The sequence below is a fragment of the Stegostoma tigrinum genome, chromosome 23 (genome assembly GCF_030684315.1).
Source record: "Stegostoma tigrinum isolate sSteTig4 chromosome 23, sSteTig4.hap1, whole genome shotgun sequence".
NCBI classification, from domain to species: domain Eukaryota; kingdom Metazoa; phylum Chordata; class Chondrichthyes; order Orectolobiformes; family Stegostomatidae; genus Stegostoma; species Stegostoma tigrinum.
In genome coordinates, this window is record NC_081376.1 from 46957107 (window position 1) to 46979513 (window position 22407).

Below are 22407 nucleotides of genomic sequence, written 5' to 3' on the forward strand. Positions count from 1 at the left end.
TTCAGGTGTCTGTATCTCTGCCTGACAGAAGAGGTTGCAGGAGATCGTTACTGGGATGCAATGGGTCTTTGATGTTGGCTACCTTTTGCTCCAGCATTAATGTGAGGAGATCGCTGAGAGACGGTTAGTGGAAGAGGGTTCAAATCCCACCAGTACAACTGGTGGAAGGATTTCAGTTTGTTTAACAAAACCTGGAATTGAACCTTAGTTGTGGCAATGGTGGCCATAACCCAACCTTGGGGAAAGAAATCTGCCACCTTTCCAGTTTTGACCTACAGGTGAGTCCAGACCCACAGCAATGGGTTCACTCTTAACTGTCCTCCGAAATGGCCCACCAAACCATTCTGTCCTCCTATCTTCCTGGTCACGTCCTCAAAAAAACTCAATCAAGTTTGTGAGACACAATTTCCCACTCAGCCAGCTATGCTGACTATCCCTAACCAATCCTTGCCTTTCCAAATACGTGCAGATCCTGTCTCTCCTCATGAAACAGCTGAAAGCAGTCACGTAGAATTGGATGCATAATGCTTTCTTAATGTTTTGAAGAGGCTTATTTTGAAAGTTTGATCAGGAGAAGGTGATTTTCCAAAAATAAATCTTTGCATATACCTTGTCAAGACTTTGTACAACCCATAAAGCAGATGAATAGTTGCATTGTTGTGGTATGACTTCCACTCATTTCAGTTTTAACATTCATTTCATTTCCCTTTTGAAACAGCGTGTTTTAACAGATATTACTAACAAGGAGCCTGAACTAGCGAAAGTATCCAGTAATGCTCAGCAATATCAACAAGCAGCTAAGGTAAGGAAACAGAGAAGCTAATGTTTGCCAATGTTATATTGGAATGTTAATTATTGTTTATATTCAGTAGGTTATGCATAATGAGCGTTATCTTTGCACTCCCACTTTCCATCCATTCCTCCCCCGCTACCCCCCCAACTCTATTCCCCCACCAAGTTCAAAACTAGACAATTGTTGGGACAGGGAGACAATGGCCTAGTGGTATCATTGCTAGACTATTAATCTAGAGACCCAGCTAATGGTTTAGGGACATGGGTTCAAATCCTGCCTCGGCAGATGGTGGAGTTTAAATTCAGTATTCAAATCTGGAATTAAACGTCTAATGATGGCAATGAATCCATTGCCGACTGTCAGGAAAAACCCATCTGGCTCACTAATGCCCTTTAGGGAAGGAAACAGCCATCCTTACCTGATGTGGCCTACATGTGGCTCCAGACCCACAGCAACATGGTTGACTCTTAACTGCCCCTAGGCAATTAGGGATGGACAATAAATGCTGGACCAGCCAATAATGTCCTCATCCTGTGAATGAATTTAAAAAAAAACAGTTGAGGCACTGCATGGGATTCGATCAAGATTTTTTTGCTTGATGCAAAATGGAGGGATTGGAGTTGAAAGGTAAGTATATGAATTAAACAGTTGAGAAATGTGTCCCTTGCCGTATTGATTATTGGACACTAAATAACTTCGAGACACTGGGGCAGGAGTGACAAATGCAAGTTCCATCACTCCTGTGAATGGGGTGATGGAATAACAGGCAGTTCCAAATTTTCTGGACCATGAATGTTAGACGTTTTGGTTTCTGCATTTCCCAGCGGGTTATTCAACTCCTCACAACTAACAAACACAAGAAAGAGTATCGTTTGCACTATTTCCTTTCCCCCCTTTCTATAAATCTTTGTCTCCGATCACAGGATTATGAACTTGAGGCTGAGATGTTTAAATCGTTGATCAACCCAGATAATGTGCATATGTCTTCTAAAAAACCAAAATTCACATCGCCAGCTGACAAGATTAAAGAGGAGGTAATCATTTTCTGATGTTGCTTTATCTGACAAAAATACACTTCTTATCTTGAAACTCTTCATTGATTGAGTCATTTAATATTATGTTCTAACAAATGGAGACAGACAGTCTGTTCTCAAGCATTGCAGTTGAAACTATTTTTAATTTGTTAACATTTACACTGTATTTAGTGAATTTTAATTATTGAACTGAAAAGCATCAATGGAAAATAGGGCTGTGTGTTAATAGAAGAACACGCAATGTATTTAGGGGTGGGGAGAAAAGTAAACAAATAAGCCTATTTGGCATGGTTTGAGTTAACTGGGGAGAGCCAACGCAGTTGTTAAAGACGGATTGTTCTTCCTTAATATAATTGAACGTTTCAATGAAATTGCAGAGAAGGTTGATGAAGGGATCCATTGTGGATGTGGTCAGTGTGGATTTTAAGCAAGTGTTCAATAAATTACCACATAAAAGGCTGATTAAGAAAATCGAGGCTCATGGAATAGGAGTGTCCATATTTAATTGGACAAACAAAAAATGGCTTAAATTCAGAGAAAAGTGAATTATGGTGAATGTCTACCATTCTCCAGTCTGAAAAATAACCAAAGTATATTCGAAAAATAAACAGGAAGTTGCCCCTGAGTACTGGAATGAACTGTGTGTGTCTGTGCGTGTGTCTGTGTGTATGCATGTGCAGGATGAGGATAATCATTTAGGACTGAGATGAGGAAACATTGCTTCACTCAGAGGATTGCAGGTCTTCCGAGATGGAATAATGTTTGGAGACCAAGCAGACTGAGAGATCTGGGGAGTGTGTGAGAAGGTGGAATTGATGTAGAGGAGCAGTTATGATCTAGTTAGATGGTGTAGCAGGCTTGAGGAGCTGAATGGTTCACTCTTGCTCGTGTGCCCCTTTCTGACATTTTGTGAGTTAACAACTTATCCATGCTTTTGTTAGAATGCAGCCTGCATTACATTACTGCGCCTACTCAAGACATCTTACTAAGTGAGTACCTGGAACTTTTAATGTACCTGACCACTCAGAATATATTTTGTTTTTAATCCATAGGAAACCGCCCTGGCCACCAAATTTACAGCAGTGAAAGCCGCGAACAGTCAGCGTATGCAGAACCTGGAGTTTGCGCAGGGCCTATTGAAACAGGTAACTGCTGTCATAAAATGTGGCAAAGATTACTGGTACTGAATTCATAGATTCCTACTGTACATTGACAGTGGAAGTTGATGTGAGGCTGAAGCTTAGTTCCCCCCTCACCTGGGTCATCATCTATGGCACCACTGCCTCATAGATCAACAAACTAGACTCTTTGTAAAACAGGCATCAAGCTTATCATACGTAATTCAATCTAAACATTAATGCAGTAGAAACCAGTGCTGACCATTTTACTATATATTGTATCATAGAATCCCCACAGTGTGGAATCAGGCCATTTAGCCCATCGTGTTGATACCAACCCTCTGAAGGGGATCCCATCCTATCCCCATAACTCCACATTTCTCATGGCTAACCCACCTCGCCAGCACATCGCTGGACACTATGGGGTAATTTAGAATGATAGAATGTGGGAGGAAACCCACGCAGACACAAAGAGAGTGTACAAACAGTTGCCCGAGGCTGGAATTGAACCCAGGGCCCTGGTGCTGTGAGGCGGCAGGGCTAACCACTGTGTCACGGTGCTGACCCAATTCAGCATGGCCAATCCACCGAGCCTGCACATCCCTGAACGCTGTGGGTCATTTGGCCCGGCCAATCCACCTAGCCTGCACATTATGGGTCATTTGGCCCAGCCAATCCACCGAGCCTGCACATCCCTGAACGCTGTGGGTCATTTGGCCTGGCCAATCCACCGAGCCTGCACATCCCTGAACACTGAGTCATTTGGCCCGGCTTAACCTGCACATGTTGTTTTGTTTATTTGCAGCAACCAGAAATGGAACAGATCCAGCAACAGGTTCAGTCAAGAAGCTACGCTGCAGCGCCTAAGTTTGGGCAGGATAAACAATTGAACGATGAGATGCAACGCCGGCTGGAAATGGAGAACGAAATAAAGAAAGTGCAGCAGGAAATTTCAGCCCTGGAGGGTCAGAAGCTCAAGGGGTCACTGGTCAAGAAAGAGGTTGTGAAGAAGATTGCTGACCCACAGCTCGATGAGGAGATGCACAGGGTTCAGGAAGCTTTGGCCGACGAGCAATTGCAAAGCAAGTCCCTCGAGAATGAGCTGGAGATCTTGCGTCGCAAGCTGCACGCTCTGGAGCAAGCAAAGAAAGATCCTGCCAAGCAGTATGTGGTCAAGGAGGTTCTTCGAATCGAGCAGGACAAGGATCAGGAGAATGAGATCCTGAGGCTCAGGGAGGAGCTGGAAGAAATCAAAAGGCAAAAGGCAGCAAAGGCAAATGACATTTTGCTGCTGCAGAAACGTCTCCGTGTCTTGACCGAAGAGAAGAGCAAGGAGCATGAGAAAATCACCGAGAAAGAGGTCTTCAAGGTAAAGAATGATCCGGAATTGGAGGTGGAGTATAAGCGACTCCAGGACAATAAGCAGCACGAAAGTCTCTTACGGCAGCAGAAAGAGGAGGAACTGAGCGTGCTCCAGCAAAAGTTGAGGCGGCTGGAGAGAGAAAAGGCCAAGGAAGAGGAGAAAGTGACTGTGAAGGAAGTGCTGAAGATGGAGAAGGACCTGAATTTGGAGAACGAGGTGAACAACCTGCGGCGCCAACACGAAGATGAGATGGCCAAGAAACGATCCCATGACCGGGAGATCGCTGACCTGGTGAAAAGGATCAAGCTCCTTGAGGAGGAGAAGGCGAAACCAGTTGTTCAAGAGAAGGTGCGAGAGATCGTTCGGCCCGATCCAAATGCTGAAATGCAGGTAGCGCACCTGAGGAATGACCTGATTGAGCAGCAGAGACGCTACAAAGACGCCGAACAGCAGCTGAAGAGCATCCACGATGAAATCACACACTTAAAAGATAAAGGTCCAAAAGTTGAGATAAAGGACAACATTAAAGAGGTCATAAAATACAAACCAGATCCTGAAACCGAGCAGGAATTGGAGAGACTACGGGATGAGGTTGTGGACAAAACACGCCAAGTGGAAAGAGCTGAGGTGGAGATCAGTCAGTTAGAGAAAGAGATTGAGATGTTGAAGAACAGCAAACCTCCAGTTCAGACCAAGGAAGTTGTCAATGAAGTTCTCCAGTACCGTGAGAATCCCCAGACCAGGCAGGAGGTCGAGCTCCTGAAAGCCAAACTAATAGAAGAACAGAAAAAACAGCTGGAGCAAGAGAGAGAGAGAGCCGTAAATGAGGAAAACATCCAACAGAAGAAGAGGGATCTGGCGCAAGTGCGAGAGAAGGTGGTGCACCAAGAAGTGGTGAAGTTGGAACAAGATCCAACCTTGAAGGCAGAGTGTGGCAACCTGGCAAGTGAAATCGAGCAGGAGAGAAGGCAGAAGGAAAATCTGAAAGCCCAGATCCAAACACTGCAACTCCGCAAAGCTGACTTAGAAGAGCAGCTCCAGGAGCTGGAGGCAGAGAGGCAAGCTCGACGCAACGCTGAATTGGAGGTCAAGAGACTGCAGCTGAAGCTGGATGACCTAGAGGAGAAGGAGAAGGAGATCCGAGATAAAGTAACGGTAAAGCAAAAGGTAGTCCTGCAGCAGGATCCCCTGCAAGAAAAGGAGGTCTCGCTGCTGAAATTGCATGTGGAAGATGAAAAAGTAAGTCGAAATAACCTTGAAAACCACCTCCAGGCTCTAAAACTCAAACAGATAGAACTTGAAACAACAAAAGTCAAGGAGAAAAATGTTGTGACGGAGAAAGTTCAGGTGGAGAGAGACCCGGAGACGGAGTTGGAAATTGAACGCCTTCGGAAAAGTTTGGAGGACGAGGGGAGACTGAAGCGTGACCTGCAAAATGAGCTGGACCACCTGCACGCCAAACTGTCAGACTCTGAGTTCAAAGACACAAAGGGGCTGAAGGACTTGGAGCATTTGAGAGAGGAGAATGCCAAACTGCAGAGGGAAAACCAAGATCTGGTGAATGAGTGCAGGAGGCTGCAGTCGGACATACAAGTAACCGTTCAGCAAACCCAAGAGGTCAAGTCCGAGAAGACGGTGTCGAGTGTTGGTAACACCGATCTTATGGAGTCACGGTTTGAATCCCTCCAGAAGGAGCTTGATGATCTCAGGCGGACAGCCACCTCCAAGGATTCTGAAATTGCAAATCTGGAGAAGCAACTAGATGCAATGAAAATAAAGAGAGAGCAGCGGGAGAACAGTTTAAGGCGTCACATTGTAGTTATAGATCCAGACACCGGCAAAGAGATGTCGCCGCAGGAAGCCTACAAGCTTGGCCTCATTAATTGGGACATGTTTATCAACCTGCAAAGTCAGGAGTGTGACTGGGAGGAAATAACAGTAAAAGGTCCCTCTGGCACTTCCTCTGTTCTCCATGACCGAAAATCTGGTGAGAAGTTTTCCATCGATGAGGCTTTACAGAAGGGAAAGATTACTGAGAAACAGTTTAAACAGTACCTGAACAAGGAGATCCCTATCCAAGAATTTGCAGTCCTAGTGTCAGGAAAATCCGACGATACACATTTACCATCTCCAACCAAGCATCAGCCAAACTCATCCACCAGCTCTAGCCAGCTCCAGAACTTCTCGTCAACTCATGAAAAGCAGCAGCCAATCGGAGGCATCTTTGACGTAGACGAAGATCGGAAAATGTCGATCACCAACGCAGCTAACCGAAATCTGATTGGCACAGACACTGCCCTGAGGCTGCTTGAAGCCCAAGCTGCAACTGGTGGCATTGTCTCTGTGATTGACGGCAGCAAATATGACGTAAAGAAGGCTGCAGAACTTGGCCTTATCGATAGTGCAGTCGTACAGAAGCTCGCCAATGCGGAGAGCGCCTACAAAGGTATTGAAGACCCGAAAACCAAGACGTTACTTCCAGCCGCTAAGGCTGCCGAGCGCGGCTGGCTTTACCGTGAGTCTGCCGAACGGTATCTGGAAGCACAATACCTGACAGGAGGTCTGATTGACCCTGTCACGTCCGAAAGAAAATCACTAACCAAAGCAAAATCGTCCGGGTTGATAGATGATGATGGTGCCATAAAGCTCAAAGATGAGACCTTTTATCAGAAAGATCTGGTGGACCCGATCAGCAAACGTCGCATCAACTACAGGGAAGCATTGGATATATCCATTGTCGACCAGGAAACTGGACTTCTGCTGCTGCCTGTCTCCTCCAAGTCTCCCTAGTTCCTTTCCTACCATGCAGTGATCAACACACGATCATCTACAGCTATTAATGTACAGACCAACTTGAAAAGAGAAGAATTAGAACTATTGGATAACTCCAGTTGACTTTATTTGGGATGTGGTGGGGGTGGGGGGGGGGGGGGAAGTTACCTGAATTAATGCCAATATTAAGATTAGCACCTATTGCTACTATTTCAGGATTGTGTTGTTTTCTAGAAGCTATTGTATTTTTTAAACAACGTTTATGTCTTACTTTCCACTCCAATGTATTAAATGCAATAAAATATGAAAAGGGAGGCAACACATATTGACAAAGTGTTGCAGTTGAACCTTGTGTGTAACAGTTGGTAATAAGTTGGACTACAGATTATTAGAGGGACAACATTGGTGTAGAATTAAAAAGAGAATTTCCCAAGGAAATGCTGAAGAATTAGTTATTGTCCTGCCTTGCTTCGAAGGCCAGGACGGAATCTCGTCTGTGACCATTTCCACCTCACGTCCTGATTTTCCCACTTGGTTGACATCAAGCATTCCAACCATTTCTGTCTCAAGAATTTTGAGGCCTTTTAACCTTTTCACTGCACAAATTGAGAAGGTTAAAATAGATCAATAAAAAGAGATTGAATATGTGATTCTTGCTATCAGAAAACCTTTTGTTTTGCAATTAGTGTTTGTTACATTGGATATCTAAAATTTAGCAAAAAAAGCACCTTTCATTTCTAAAATGACTTTGAGTTGCCCACATGCAATTCAGTCAGAGCGATGGACTGAGTCCAATGAGATCTGAAAACCGAATAGGGAGAAGAAAAGAACATAAGCAAATTTATTCATTCTGTTCTAGGAATCAAAGAGGCCTTCATTACTTTCATACAGGGGAAGAAAAGGCAGAACAAAAAAAATTTATAACAATGAGTTGGACTAGAAGGTCCCGAACTTGAATTTCATATTCCAAGGCAATGAACTATTCTTGTCTGACTTTGCTTTTTCAAAAAAAAAACTGCTTTCACAGTGAATGCAACTTTTGTAGTTCTTTTTGTACAATCAAAGTTTTGGTGGTGATCTTTTAGGCAAGGAATGAACATTTAAAAAAATAATATATTGCATGAATTTCTAGTAAATTACATATATGTCTCCATCTCTTGCATTTATGGTATCTTTCAGGGAAATAGAATGATTAAAAAGAGATCTACTTATAGAAATTTAAAAATGAACTTTGTTCTGGTGTCTCTGTTGTTCATAGAATATTTACAACTTAACACACAAGACGTGGTGGTGTTGTGAATAATATCCCTGTAATAATAATCCTTGAGGCCCAGGCTCATGCTCTGATTTGATTCCAAGTCATAGTAGTGTGTGTGGCTTGGAGGGGACTTGAAAATGGAGGAATTCTGATGCATTTGCTGCCCCTTTGTGTTTTCTTCTCAAAAAAAGAACTTTTTCTGATCTCTCTCTCTCTCTCTCTCTCTGTATCGGTTCTCCACTTTGTTTTTATTTCCACTTTCCAGCAGCTGTAGTATTTTGCTTTTATTTAGTTTTACCTGGAGCCTGCCTTTTAGAGTTCTTTTGAGAAATTTTCGAGCAAATTAAAATACAGACTATAGAGAGACATTTTGAAATTCGATGAGCCAAATGTAACTTCTGCAGACTGGGAAAACTTGACAATGCACAGAGTCAGAGTGCAGCATTAGCCTTCAGCTCAATTCTTGGGCTAGATTTTCAAGTTCAAACCCAGGCATTTGGAGAAGGTCAAATGCTCAAAAACTTTACCAAAGCGAGACTTTTCACTTGCTCAGCACATTTTGTGAATTTCAAATGTACAACGTAATAATTGTAACGCGAAGGAAATAAAGTGGCCAAATATGCATAAAATATCTTCAAAAAGTATTAACGTAAGGAAGGAAATTGGACATTTAAACTGGGAGGATACATAAAAGACATATTTTACAAGTACATATGACATATCTCCAGGGTCCAGGTTCAAGTCATCTACCCTAGAGCCATGTCATTACACACTTAAACAGGTCGATTAAAAATCCAGCCTCACATTTTATTATCTTGGATTCTCCAGCATCTGCAGTTCCCATTATCACTGATTAAAAATTCTATTTTTTAGGGCCCCCGATGGTGCAGTGTTACTGTCCCTACCCCTGGACCGGGAGGCCTGTGTTCATGTCCCTCATGCTCCTGTGATGCGTAATTACATCTCTAAACAGGTTCATTCGGAAAATAGGTTAAATAAAAACAAAATTAACAAAGAGAGTAAGGAATGCAGTTGTAGGTCCCTTCAAACCTGAGTTAAAAGAGTCAAGAAACAGCAGACATTAAATAAATAATTGTCACAGTAGAAAAATGCTGAAAATTATGAGACACTGCAAATCGCATGAGAGCAAGAAATTTTGAGAGTATCGGCATTGAGAAACACCCTAAAATCCCTACACCCTAGGGATTTAAAAGAGGTGGCTGCAGAAATAGTGGATACGTTGATTTTGATCTTCTTGTAATTTCGTAAATTCCACAACTGTCCCCACAGATTGGAAGGCAGCAAATGTAACTCAACCCCCACCCCAATATTTAAGATAGGAAAGAAAAAAACATGAAACAGGCCAATGAGCCCGACATCAATTGTAAGAAAAATACAAGAATCTATGATCAAGGAAAAGGTAAAATTCACCACATTATAATTCAGCAGAGTCAGGAAAACTTAGAAAAGGAAAATGTGCATTAAGCAAATATATTAATAATTTTCTAATTGTGTAGCCAGCAAAATAGATGAAGAAATCTGAGAATGTAATCCAGTTGGATTTTCAGAAGGCATTTAATAAAACCCACTCAAGAATTAGAGAGCTTGTGGCGTTGAGGCTTGTTTGAACGATAGATGAAAGCAGGATTGAACAGATTGTTCTTGTGACAGCAGGAAAACATGTTTTTAAAAAATCAAATGGGGCAGCAAGTGTCAATTAGTGATAATTGATACATCAGACAGCCGGCTGAAACAGGCGACCACAAGCCCCAGCTAATTAAGACATCAGTGACTGTGGAGAAAAACAAAGAGGACTTATGAAAGGACTTCATCTCTCACCATAAAACAAAATGCATCACTGAAGCAGCAAGTGTGAGTAGAAATGAAGAAAATGAAGATTAAATCGAAGAAAATATCAAACTTTATTCCTTAATGGAGCTGGGACCACCGATAAATTAAGGACTACGCAGTTAATAGCAAAATGATCAACACAGTGAAACTAGAAGGTGATTTTGTATGAACCATAACACATCATTATGGCACTGAGCTGTATTTAGCTACTCAGCCTCTCTTTCTCATTGGTATTCATTTTTCCATCGTCAGCATTGAGCCAATCAAGAATCTTAAAAAAAACACAATTTGTAGCTATAATAGTGAATCTTCAACGTAATTAAATATCTCAAGTCTTCCCAGGTGAGTTTGCATTATGAAGCAAAGCATGACACCAAGCCACATGGGGAGATATTAGGTTAGGTGAACATATAATTGTTCAGGGGTAGGTTTTGAGGAGATCCCCTAAAGGAGCAGAAAGGCAGAGGGGTGTAGGAAGGTCTTGGAGCCAAGTTAAACCTGGGGATATAAAAGAAGCCAGATTTGAACAGCACTAATATCTTGAGGATTAAGCAGCTAAAGGAAATGACCATGGAAAGATTTCGAAACAAAGATGAGAAGTTTGAAATCAGGACATTGCTTGGCCAAGAAATGAAGTTGTGGGCAGAAAGAATATGCATACTCAGCAACTGCTTCAACCTCACGAGGTAGGGACTGGCATTTACTGGTTCATTCCTTAGGACACTGCCTTGAGCATTCAGAGTCAAACTGCTTGGAAGAAATTTAAAAAAAAACAGCAGTGAACTGTCAAATGTCATTAATTAGTGCATTCTCTATGGCATCACCTCTACCAATCAAGACTCTGCTTGCCAAACAATCAACTATTATGACAGAGACAGCCAAACAAAAAATCAGTCTATGTCTGTACCACAACACCACAGTAAATTAAAACTTTCAAAGACCCTCAAAATTGACCCCAATGGTTCCTTGCCAGGCTTTTGAGTAACCAATCTCACACTCTGCAAATAATCAATTCCAGAAACAAAAACAGAAGTTGCTGGAAAAGCTCAGCCGGTCTGGCAGCATCTATGAAGAAAAGTCAGAGTTAATGTTTCGGGCTGGGTGAAAAGGGTCACCGGGCCCCGAAATGTTGACTCTGATTTCTCTTCAGATGCTGCCAGACCTGCTGAGCTTTTCCAGCAACTTCTGCTTTTGTTTCTGATTTACAGCATCCGCAGTTCTTACTGGTTTTTAACCAATTCCAGACACTAGTCAGTATCTTAAACACGAGACTTAACAATTTATTAAATATACTATAACTTTAGCAGGGGACAAAATAAACGAAGTAATATAAGTCTATACTTGAAACCCAGAAACCTTTGTTTGCAGCCCTGTTCATATAAAAGAGGGAGACAAACAGATGAGGAATAAAATAATAACAAAAACTGGCCAGAATACTGAAGTATTTCACAAAATGTTGTCCACAGATAAAAATGACCATTTTTGTTTGATTTTCTGAAGATGTCGATCAAACTCAAATTTACACTTCACTCGTGTAAAGGCAGTAATACTTTTAACTTAGTTTTATATTCTCTGAGCTTCCAAGAGCTGCTCATGGGAGGTTAGGTAGGGAGCTTGCAAATGTTCATGCTGTCACACCAACAGCCAGACTTCCTTCCACAGAAAAAGCAAGTCCAAAGCCCAGTTCGAACTCTGATTACAGCCTGACAGACTGACTTCCTCCCTCGTGAGGTCCGTGTAACCATTCAACATCTGCCATCTGCCATAGCATCCTGGTGATGAAGCAGCCAATCAGGACACAACAACATGAAGGCACAAGCACATTTTGGCCACTTCAGCTTAAACCTACCCTTTAAAATTAGTTGTGATATCTTTCAACTCCATCCTCTGTAAATTTAGCAGAAGTTTTTAAGAAAGGTAACTGGACCTGAAACATAAACTATATCTTTTCTCTCCACAGATACTGCCAAACATGCCGAGTTTCTCTAGCAATTTTTCGTTTTGTTTGAGTTCTGTCTCTCTCTCTGGAGTTCATGTTTTTAAAAGTCTATTTCCCTTTCATTTTCTTTCTTTCTTCTTGTCGATTAAAGCTCTTTGATTTCTATTTCTTTGTTTCTTTCCCCCCTTGTTAAACCTCCTCTTATTATTTCTCCTGGAACTGAGGACTCAATGGGCTGAGGAGTGACAGGTAGAGTTCAATTTGGATAAATGCAAGCTATTGGACAAGGGCAAAGCTTAGTCAATTAATAGTAGGACCATGGGTAGTGTTGTAGAATAGAGAGACCTATGGGTTCAGGTATAAAACTTTTCAAAATTTGTGTAATAGTTAGGACGGTTAAGAAGAAATTTAGTCTTCGGTGCAGGAGTTGGGATGTCATGTTGCAGTCATACAGGGCATTGGGGAGGTTTTTCTGGAGTACAGTATGCAGTTCTGGTTGCCCTGCTATAGGAAGATTACCATTAAGTTGGAGACGGTATAAAAAGATTTACCAGATACTGGCAGGAATGGAGGGTTTGAGTTTTAAAAAAAATTAGACTGGAAAGGCTCGAACTTTATTCACTGGAGCATAGGAGGTTAAGAGGTGACTTATAAAGATATATAAAATCATGAGGGGCATGAATAAGGTCAATAGCAAAGGTCTTTTCCCTAGGGTGGGGGAGTTCAAAACTAGGGGGCATATTTTAAAAGTGAGAGAAGAAAGTTTCAAAAAGGACATGCAGAGCAATTTTTTTTTTTAAAAAGAGTGGCTCATGTGTGGAATGAACCGCCAGAGGAAGTGGTGGATACAGGTACAGTTACAATGTTTAAAAGACATTTGGATAAGCACATGAATAGGAAATGTTTGGAGGGATATGGAGCAAACACTTGCAAGTGGGACTAGGTTAGTTTGGGAACATGGTTGGTGTGGACTAGTTGGAGTGAAGCGTGTGTTTCCATGCTGTCTGAATCTTCATTTGTAATAGAGAAACATAGAAGATAGAAGCAGGAGGCCATTCAGCCCTTCGAGCCTGCTTCACCATTCATCACAATCATGGCTGATCGTCCAACTCATAACCTTTGATCCCATTTGCCCCAAGTGCTATATCTAGCCGCCTAGTGAATACTTTCAATGTTTTGGCATCAACTACTTCCTGTGGTAATTAATTCCACAGGCTCACCACTCTTTGGGTGAAGAAATACCTCCTCATCTCCATCCTAAATAGTTTACCCCAAGTTGTCAAACTATGACCCCTAGTTCTGGACACACCCACCATCAGGAACTACAACTACCCTGTTCTGTGCTTTTAGAATTTTAAGAGACTCTGAGATCAACCTTTCATTCATCTGAACTCCAGTGAAAACAATGCGAACCCAGTCAACCTCTCCTCATACGTCAGTCCCACCATCCCCAGAACCAGCCTGGTAAACCTTCGCTGCACTCCCTCGAGAGCAAGAGCATCCTTCCTCAGAAAAGGAGACCAAAACCGTGCACAGTATTGCAGGTGAGGCCTCACCAGCCAATTCAGACAGTGACGCCTATCGCTGATTTCTCTCTTTTTTAAGTCTAAATGCTGGGTAATCATCTCAATTATTATCATCCCTTGAAGATCCTGCTTTTATCACTAGCTCCCCAGTTTAGTTTCAAAGATTTCAAATAATCTACTGTTCTATTTCTACTCCCAGAAAAGTCTTAGTAGAATTAAAGCCATTTGAATATTTTAATGTGCATAGTGTGCTTCGCTGCAACTCCTATACCCAAGTCGTCTACCTCCATAACACCAGTTTAACCCTCACAAATCCCTCTTGAATTCAAGGATTTTTAACCTTGCAGGAGCCTTCCATGATGTTTGCACTGAACAAGTCAGCTTCCAGAGGAGAACCTGGCTGGTTTGATCCGCATTTTTAAAAACCATGGCTATCAATTACTGAGATAGCAGGAACTGCCGATGTTGGAGAATCTGAGATAAAACAGTGTGAAGCTGGATGAACACAGCAGGCCAAGCAGCATCAGAGGAGCAGGAAAGCTGACGTTTCGGGTAGATATCCTGCTTTCCTGCTCCTCTGATGCTGCTTGGCCTGCTGTGTTCATCCAGCTTCACACCATTTGATATCAATTACTGAATGTGTTCACAACAAGCTGCCAAGTGTATGTTTGACACAAACAATAAAACATTTATTAAACACACAATAAAAAATGAGCTAGATTACACTAGATGAAAGGTTGGAAAAATGTTTACAGACATAAGGATTCAAGCTCACATTACCCCTTTTCTTCAGCAAGTTGCTTACAAAGCTCAGCCAAGGGTCAACACTATTGTTTCTTCCCCCAGATTCAGGCAGATACAGCTACCACTAGTTTCTTTAAGGTTTTGGGTTTCCAGGCCGCAACGGTTAGCACTGCAGCCTCACAGCACCAGGGACCTGGGTTCGCTTCCAGCCGCAGGCGGCTGTCTGTCTGTGTGGAGTTTGCACGTTCTCCCCGTAGGTTTCCTCAAAGTCATGCCGATTAGGTGGATTGGCTATGCTGCATTGCCCGGTGTGTCCATGAACGTCCAGGCTAGGTGAATTAGCCATTGGAAGCGTAGGGTTACAAAGGATGGGGTGGGGTGGATCTGGGCGAGATGCTCTTCAGAGGGTCAGCGCAGGCTCAATGGGCTGAATGGCATCTTTCTGCACTGACGGGAATCTATGAAAGAGATAAAAGTCAGAAGTCATATGACACCAGGTTGTAGCCCAACAGGTTTGTTTGAAATCACAAGCTTTCGAAGTGCTGCTCCCTTCTCCAGCCCAGTCCAATACCCGCACCTCCATTGAAGTAGGTAATTGACTATTTGTAAGCAATTTTTAACTGTTTAAGTTTAGAAGTAATTGTCTAGATACAACGCTTTAGTTAATTAGACAGAAAAGGTATGCAACTCATGACAACAGAGGATGGTTCACTGATACCAAAGGGCAAACCGTTAGCTGAAGTGGTGTCAAACTCTTCTTTGGGCCACCTTCCGTCTAATGATAATGGCTGCTTGATGTACACTACTGCCCGATAGGACTGAACACTTGGTTACACACTCAGTTTCGAAGGGTTGATGATTAACACTAGGCCAATCATCCACTTGAATCCTTCTAGCCAATGGACATTGGACAGCTACTCATGCTGTCAGAACAGTCATTTCCCCTTGCCCACTTCCAGCTTGCATAAATGCAAGAACAGGCCCTACTTTGGGGCACCAACTGCCAGTGGCTTGGGAATCTTCATGCTTTTTATTTTTAAACCAACCTGCTTGGGCCATTTACGATGTACCTGCAGAGCAGGTAAGACTTGAACCTGGAGCCTCTGGCCCAGAGTTAGGGACACTTCCTACTGTGCCACAAGACCCCTTGAGTTCCAAGCTGCCTTTTGTTCTCATTTGTTAGAAATTAATATTTGGGTAGTTCAAAGCTGTCTCGACTAAATTTATTAAGTTCCAAAATTTGCAACTTCTTGCATTTTGGGTGAATTTCTGTACAAGTTGATGGTTTATCCCTTCATATTACTGCTTTCTAAGACACCGAAAGCAAACTGCAAACCCATTACTTACATTTCAGAGCAACTATCAGTGTTCCCTAAACCCAGCATCTAGCAGTCCTTCACACACCTGTACAGACAGGCTTACTTTCTGGTTTGCTCTGCTTTCCTGTGTATGTCACTTGATCCCTGCTGCTAAGCAATAGTGCATTTTCGTCTTTTTTTTAAAAAAGTACACATTGAACTATTCACCCCAAGAATTTATACCATATCTAAACTAATGTGATCAGTTCTGGACATCATATCTGTGAAAGGATACATGCAGTACAGGGAGTGCACTGTAGATTTAATCAAATTAATACCTTAAGTCCAGCAGTTAAATTGAAAATAAAGAAATACAACAATGGGCTTGTATTCCTTGGAATTGAGAGAAGATTAAAGGGTGATTAATTCAAACCATTCAAGATATTAAAGGGAACAAAACAAATGGGTCGAAATTCAGCCACGGCTTTTCTGCTGATGAGGGATTCTGGACTGGGGAGAGTCTTGAAACCAATACCAGATGATTCTAAAACACAATTAAGAAATTCATTTATCTGTAAAAACTTTTACAAGTTTGGATGTGTTTCACAAATGGCAATTGATACAAGATCAATTGTGATCCATCAGTAAAATGGATAGAGTTTTGTTATCTGAAAGATATGAAGAGTTGGGATAAGAGGGTAAATGGAGTTTTTTTTTCTTTCCCTTTATTCTTTCACAGGATGAGGTTGTGACTGGTTAGGCAGCAGCTATTGCCAGATTAGTTGTTAGGGTCAACCCTAAATGCCCAGGAGGCACTTAATAGTCAACCACATTGCTGTAAGCCTGGAGTCACATGTAGGCCAGACCAGATGAGAATGGCAGCTTCCTTCCCTAAAAGGACATTAGTGAACCAGATGGGGTTTTCAACAATCAGCAACAAATTCACAGTAACCATTACACTCGTAATTCCAGATACTTATTGAATTCAAATATCACCATGTGCCATACAGGAATTCGAACCCAGGTCCCCAGAATATTAACTGGCTGTTTGGGTTCGCAGTCCAGCGATAAAAGCACGAGGGCATTGCCTCCCCTCTGTTTGTCACATATCAGCCATGATCCCAATGAATGGAGATACAGGCTTGAGGAGCTGATTGACCTTCTCCTGTTCCTGTGTTCCCAAGTTGATCCAGTGATCTGATAATTATTGTTAAATAACTAACCTGTCAAAGTTCACTTACTATTCAACCATCTAGTTCAAACTGTATAACCTAGATTGTTTCCACTAACTCAGAGCAAAGCAGATGAACATCTAGTCACCACATAACTAATGCTTTTCAAAATAAAACTATAGGCAGATTGCTAAATGAATGGAACAAATAAATTAAAGCTCTTAAGACTGTTCAAAAAACTGTTCTGAATAATGTAAATAAAAAATATTCTTCATAGAAACGACATAAGCATTGATTACAGTTTTGTCCAAAATGTTCTAATTTATTGACATCTCCATGTGCAACAGAAACAACCGACTCCTTGTCCTGCAGCAAGTACATACACAAGTCTCAAATAAAACAATATACAATGAAGCACCATCATTCAAAACAATGCCTAGTTTAACAAATTGAATCTACTAGCACATCACAATTTACAGAGTTTGAGAATGATTATACAATTTCAAGTAGAGCTAAACTTCATTAACACAAAATCAGATCCAGCAATTTTCAAGTCCTGAGTTTCTGTAGAACATTTATTATGCCTGTGAGTCACTCATAGTATCAAATATGACTGGAGCACTCCAGAAATGAAATGTCATTTTGCTTAAAAATCTTGTGAAAAATGTCAAAAAAAAACTTTCAAACCATCTGCCCGTGACCATGTTCCACAAGCTTACTTCATCTTGCATGAAAAAATCTTTGGCTTCTCTGCCGCCATGGTTCTCATTAATCAACTAGATTGTGCCAAATTATGAACCATAGGTGAATTCTCTTTCCAAAAAAAAAATCACTTCCCAAATCCTGTAGTTTATTTTCCTTTTTTTTTAAAAAATATAAATAGTAAGGTTAGTGTCATACAGGGATCAAGAATACATGAAATCTCAGCATGTACTTTCCATCTTCTCTACTACAAGGAAAGGCACTGCAAATGTATTACTCTTACTGTCAGTATCTTTTACAATACTGTATATAGTTATCCTTACAAAAGAGTTCAATGATACTTGTCAGGGGCAAAACCCAAGGGTCATGAGTTCACCCCCATTCCTGGGTTCACAATAACTCGAGGAGCTGTAGCAGTACATGACTGAGACTAATGGCTTTCTTTTTGTTTACTGCTGGACACCAGACCAAGTTGATCAGTACTAGTCACTACCATGTTGCAACTGAGATGGTTAATATTGATACCTAAAGCAAATTCTTTGATAAGTCTTTTCCCTTGAATCTTTTATTAACTCATCACAGTTCTGATTTTTAAAAAACTTTTTCCACATTCTCTCGTGCTAGATACACGTCTCTCCTATTAGCACAGTAAAGTCACAACAGTGTTGCAGGAATTGTGGTCCTGTTCACAGTGCACCACCAAAGCAGATCATACACTATACAAATCCTCCTTGAAAACAATTCGCCATTACAGGCAATAAATAGCAATTTAACTTAATTTTTTTTAATTGATCCAATGCATAGTGCTCTGAAGAACTCTACACTAACTGGAACTTGAACATCTTTTAAAAACAGAAAACTCCATCAGAGTTTGGCTGTGTCAAATAGAGCTAAATCGTTTCTATCCTGCTTATCCTGAATCTGTATGAATTCACCCCACCTTCACAAAACACGTCAGAGACAAACCCAACCCCGCCACCACGTGCCTGTGTCTCAGATAATGCTGCTATGTCTGTACACTTTCCAAGTTGTTGCCTGAAGAAAATGCAAAAACTTTTAAGCCCACTGCTGAACACAGAATTATTTTATAAATGGATAAAACAGAATATGGAAACAAACCTAAACACTCTAGCTGCCTTAAATCTCTGGAATGCACTGCATAAAATTTTGCTCTAATGACCACCACCTACCGTGTCAATATTAAAAGTGTTCTTGCATAGGCATTCAGTGGAAGATACTTTTCTATACGCTCTGAATCTCAGCAGACACAAGACCAACTTGAAATCCTCCAAGCTATCCACCTGGCCACCCTGGCACTTTTGCCATCAAAGCAAACCCTTCGTGTTTATCAGTCTCAAAGGTACACAGCAGATTTCAACTAGTGTCCTTGCCCCCAGAATTAAAAGGGTGCAATTAAACAAGAGCAAATGCAAGGTTGGTCATTCAGCCTAGCAGCTCCTACAACTTGGCTGTTCCCTCTGATCTTGCTGCAACACCACTGCAGCATTAGCTTCATTCGACTGTGCTTTGTAACAGAGCTCACTGCATTTTGCGCTGCATGCTGGAAGCTTCCCCATGGATTTTGTTGCCATCTGTATTTGGAGGAAAGAGGGAGGAAAAGAAAAATAAAAATCAGTTTTGATGAATATTAAAGACGTCTTACTTAGATAAAAAAAGGATTCAGAGGCAACTGGGACTTAGAGGTGCTGACAGATGATTTTTCCACCTGAAATTGGCCTTCAGCAAGCTGAACAAATGCAGCTTCTTCCAGTATCTAAATTTCAGAAGCACATCTGCTTCTGTAAGATACGTTATACCAGTCAACATTCCTTAAATGCTAGTGAATAGGCAGTTACAATCTGTGTGTTATGGTTTGGTTGAAGACAGACCAAGGAAACTCTTGCTCATAGCAAGTTCAGAAGTGCTCATCCTTAGATAGATTTAATCATTAGTGAAGGAACGATTTATCTGGAAGGAGAGTTTTATTCAAATTGAAGTAAATTTGAAAATTCTAGAATGCTTATTTGAGTTGGCACTGTATCAGTATTGGTGCTCTTCTCACAGCTGAGAAAGAATTGAGCTTAGTAACTTTTCTGGTGGCGTTAATTACAAGTGCTAATTTTTGTTGAAGTTACTCCATTCACATCTACAAACAACATTATGTCTTCCAGATTAGCTGCACAGACTAAATATGTACATATGCATATTTTGTTTGAAGAGCGAAAGTTGAAGAAGATTTAACCCAAAAATGAGGAGATAAATTAACATGTAGTCAGGGATAACAAGCTTCATTAGAACTCTAAGCCCTGAAAGTCAGTTCCAGCATCTTTATAGTTGGGGAGAAGGGTCCCTCAAAATCACTCATTTTGCTACTCGGTGGTTCAATTCAAGCAGTCTACTTAAAAATGAGTATGTAACTAGATCTTTGACAGAAGATGTGGAGCTAATAGTGCTTGCAGAAATCCAGATAATTTAGCTCTTTTAAAGGCTCAAAGATTCTCGCTGTTTGCTTACAGAAATGCACTATACATCATGTGAAACTCCAGTGTAAATTATCTTCAGGTCCAGTAATGTGACATACACAATACTGATCCTGACTGCACCTCACTTGAGCCACACATTGTCTAAGAAATGATGCAGGTAGGTTAAATGCAAGCATATGCTGCAGTCCTACAACTAGCCTTCAATCAAAAAACGTAGCATTGGTGCAATCACAGAAGTTTGGTTTGAAATTCTGAAAAAGAATTACTATAAGTGACAGTGGTACAAAATTTCTTAATATTTGACGAATGCAGCTCCTTTTGGAAAATCATAACGAACTCAATAAAATTTCAAGGGGAGGACAAGATTACAAACCATACCAGGAAGTACAAAAAACAAATATCTGGAAGTTGTAATTACAAATCACTCAATAACCAGATTACGTCCCCTAAAATTCCCTGAATATTAACACATAACATCCAGATTCAGATGTGGGCGAAATAAAGAAAATAACACGAGAATAAAAGGCAAAGGTGGCAAAAATGTACATAAATTTAGTTTCACTAAAGGAAACGTGGAGCATGACAAATGTATCTAGTATCCTGATGGGTTATGCAGATGTGAACAGACACATATGACATGCTGTATTACCTTGAAGAGACTGCTGTATGTGGGTGGGTAAAACTGCGTGTGGAAGTTGCACAGCATGGTGAGGGGTTGTGGGTAAGCCAGCAAAAATACCTAGAGGACAGAGAAAGAGAAACAAAGAGCTGATTGGTGAGAGTGGAAAGCCACAGGTTTGAGTGTGACAGCATGCAAATCAGCATTTAGTTATTTCAGTACAACCATCTGCAACAATTAATACAATCATTGATTTTCACAACGGGAAAAGCATTTGATGCCATTAGCATTGCACAGCATATCAATGTCCAAAGCGGCAGCTCAGAGACAAAGGTAGCGGGAAGCTTTAAAAGGACGATCAACCCACCAATCATTAAACAGAACACCCAATGATAACTTAAAATTGTTTCTCCATTGCTCTCCACTGCATTTCCACAATAATGGCTTAAACAAGTGAAGTGGCTGTGAAGTTTCACTATTATATACTTGGAAAAAATATCTGCATTTATACAGCTTTCACAGGAACAGGATGTTCATAGCCTTTACACCCGAAGAACTTATTTCTGAAGTTTGGTTGTTGCAATATGGAAAATGTAAATGCGATCCCACAAACATAAAAATCAACTAGATACATCTAAAATTTTGTGGTGATGTTGGGATAACTGTCTATCCTTTTTGTTTTAAGAAAAGTAGTGTAATGAGCTCCGTTAACATTATTTGAGTGGCTGGCATGACTTTTCTGTAATGTGTCAACTAAATGACAGTACAGTACGCCCTCAACTGGCACTGAAATATCAACCTAGAATTATGCGCTCAACCCTCTGGAATGGCTCTTGAACCCAGAGTCTTCTGACTCAGAGGCAAGTTACTTCCAAATGAATCACAGTTGACATTTAATATATTGAGCAATATGTAAATTATTTCAGTCTCAGCTTCTTAGCTCCCCCATACACACATATCTTAGTGATAAAGTATTTCTTTACCACATTTGATAAGTCAGTCACTTTTTGCTCAGGATATCACAACTGCACCGATTACCATAACGTACAAAATCTTGCATTTATTCACACATGGCTTTTCTTTTAAAAAAAACAATTGTCAGAGATCTTCTTGAAGAAACCCTGAATTTAAATCTTCTCAAAACTCGCTAGCCTGAATTTAAGTTCAGTGGATTCCCTGTGCCATGCCCATTAGTAAGACGACATGTGGTCGTTGCTGGCTAGGCCAGCATCTGTTGCCCATCCATCACCAAGAAGGTGAGAATCAGTCAGCTGCTTTATTGAGCTGTTACAGTCCACATGTTGCAGGTTCACCACCAGTGCAATGAGGAATGCAGTGAATTCCAGGATATTGACACAGCAACAGTGAAGGAATGGTAATACAGTTCTGAGGCTGGATGGTGTTGGCCTTAGAGGAAAATTTGTGGATACTGTCCCACACAAGCAATCTCTGCCCTTCCTGGAGGTAGAAGATACAGAGTTGGAAGGCGCAATTGAAAATTGCTTGATAAATTGCCGCATTGCATCAAATATACAGAGTACCCTTTTATCTCTACTTGTAGGTGGTGAGGTAGTGAATGTTTTTATTTCCAGCATTCAATGCTGTTGGTATTTACCAGAATTCTTGTTTGATAACTGACAACACAGTAGCCTAGTCATAGGCGAGTCAGCATGGCCTCAGGAAGGGGAAAGCATGAGCAGTAAATAATTTAAAGGATGTTATGGGTAGGATAAAG

At 41.1% G+C, this 22407-nt stretch overlaps 2 protein-coding genes across 7 annotated transcripts in view; one reads left to right on the top strand and one right to left on the bottom strand.

Moving 5' to 3' along the window:
* The window catches only part of ppl (periplakin), a 69763-nt gene extending 62360 nt beyond the window's left edge, over positions 1 to 7403 (top strand). Inside the window, exons 19-22 of the mRNA XM_059653877.1 lie at positions 719 to 802; positions 1717 to 1827; positions 2880 to 2972; positions 3751 to 7403. Of these exons, the coding sequence (XP_059509860.1) occupies positions 719 to 802; positions 1717 to 1827; positions 2880 to 2972; positions 3751 to 7098 (3636 nt within the window). The 3' untranslated portion in view covers positions 7099 to 7403. The remainder of the gene's footprint in view (positions 1 to 718; positions 803 to 1716; positions 1828 to 2879; positions 2973 to 3750) is intronic.
* A 6892-nt stretch (positions 7404 to 14295) lies between these two features.
* The window catches only part of LOC125462167 (ubinuclein-1-like), a 75292-nt gene continuing 67180 nt past the window's right edge, over positions 14296 to 22407 (bottom strand). For 3 of the 6 annotated variants that reach the window (XM_048551808.2, XM_048551807.2, XM_048551811.2), the window contains 2 exons: positions 20703 to 20792; positions 17164 to 19162 (listed from right to left, as the gene is read on the bottom strand). In XM_048551808.2, coding sequence (XP_048407765.2) covers positions 19110 to 19162; positions 20703 to 20792 — 143 coding nt within the window. In that variant the 3' untranslated portion in view covers positions 17164 to 19109. Of the gene's footprint in view, positions 14857 to 17163; positions 19163 to 20702; positions 20793 to 22407 lie in introns of those variants that run through there. The other 3 variants (XR_009447152.1, XM_059654145.1, XM_048551809.2) reach the window with 3 other exon arrangements.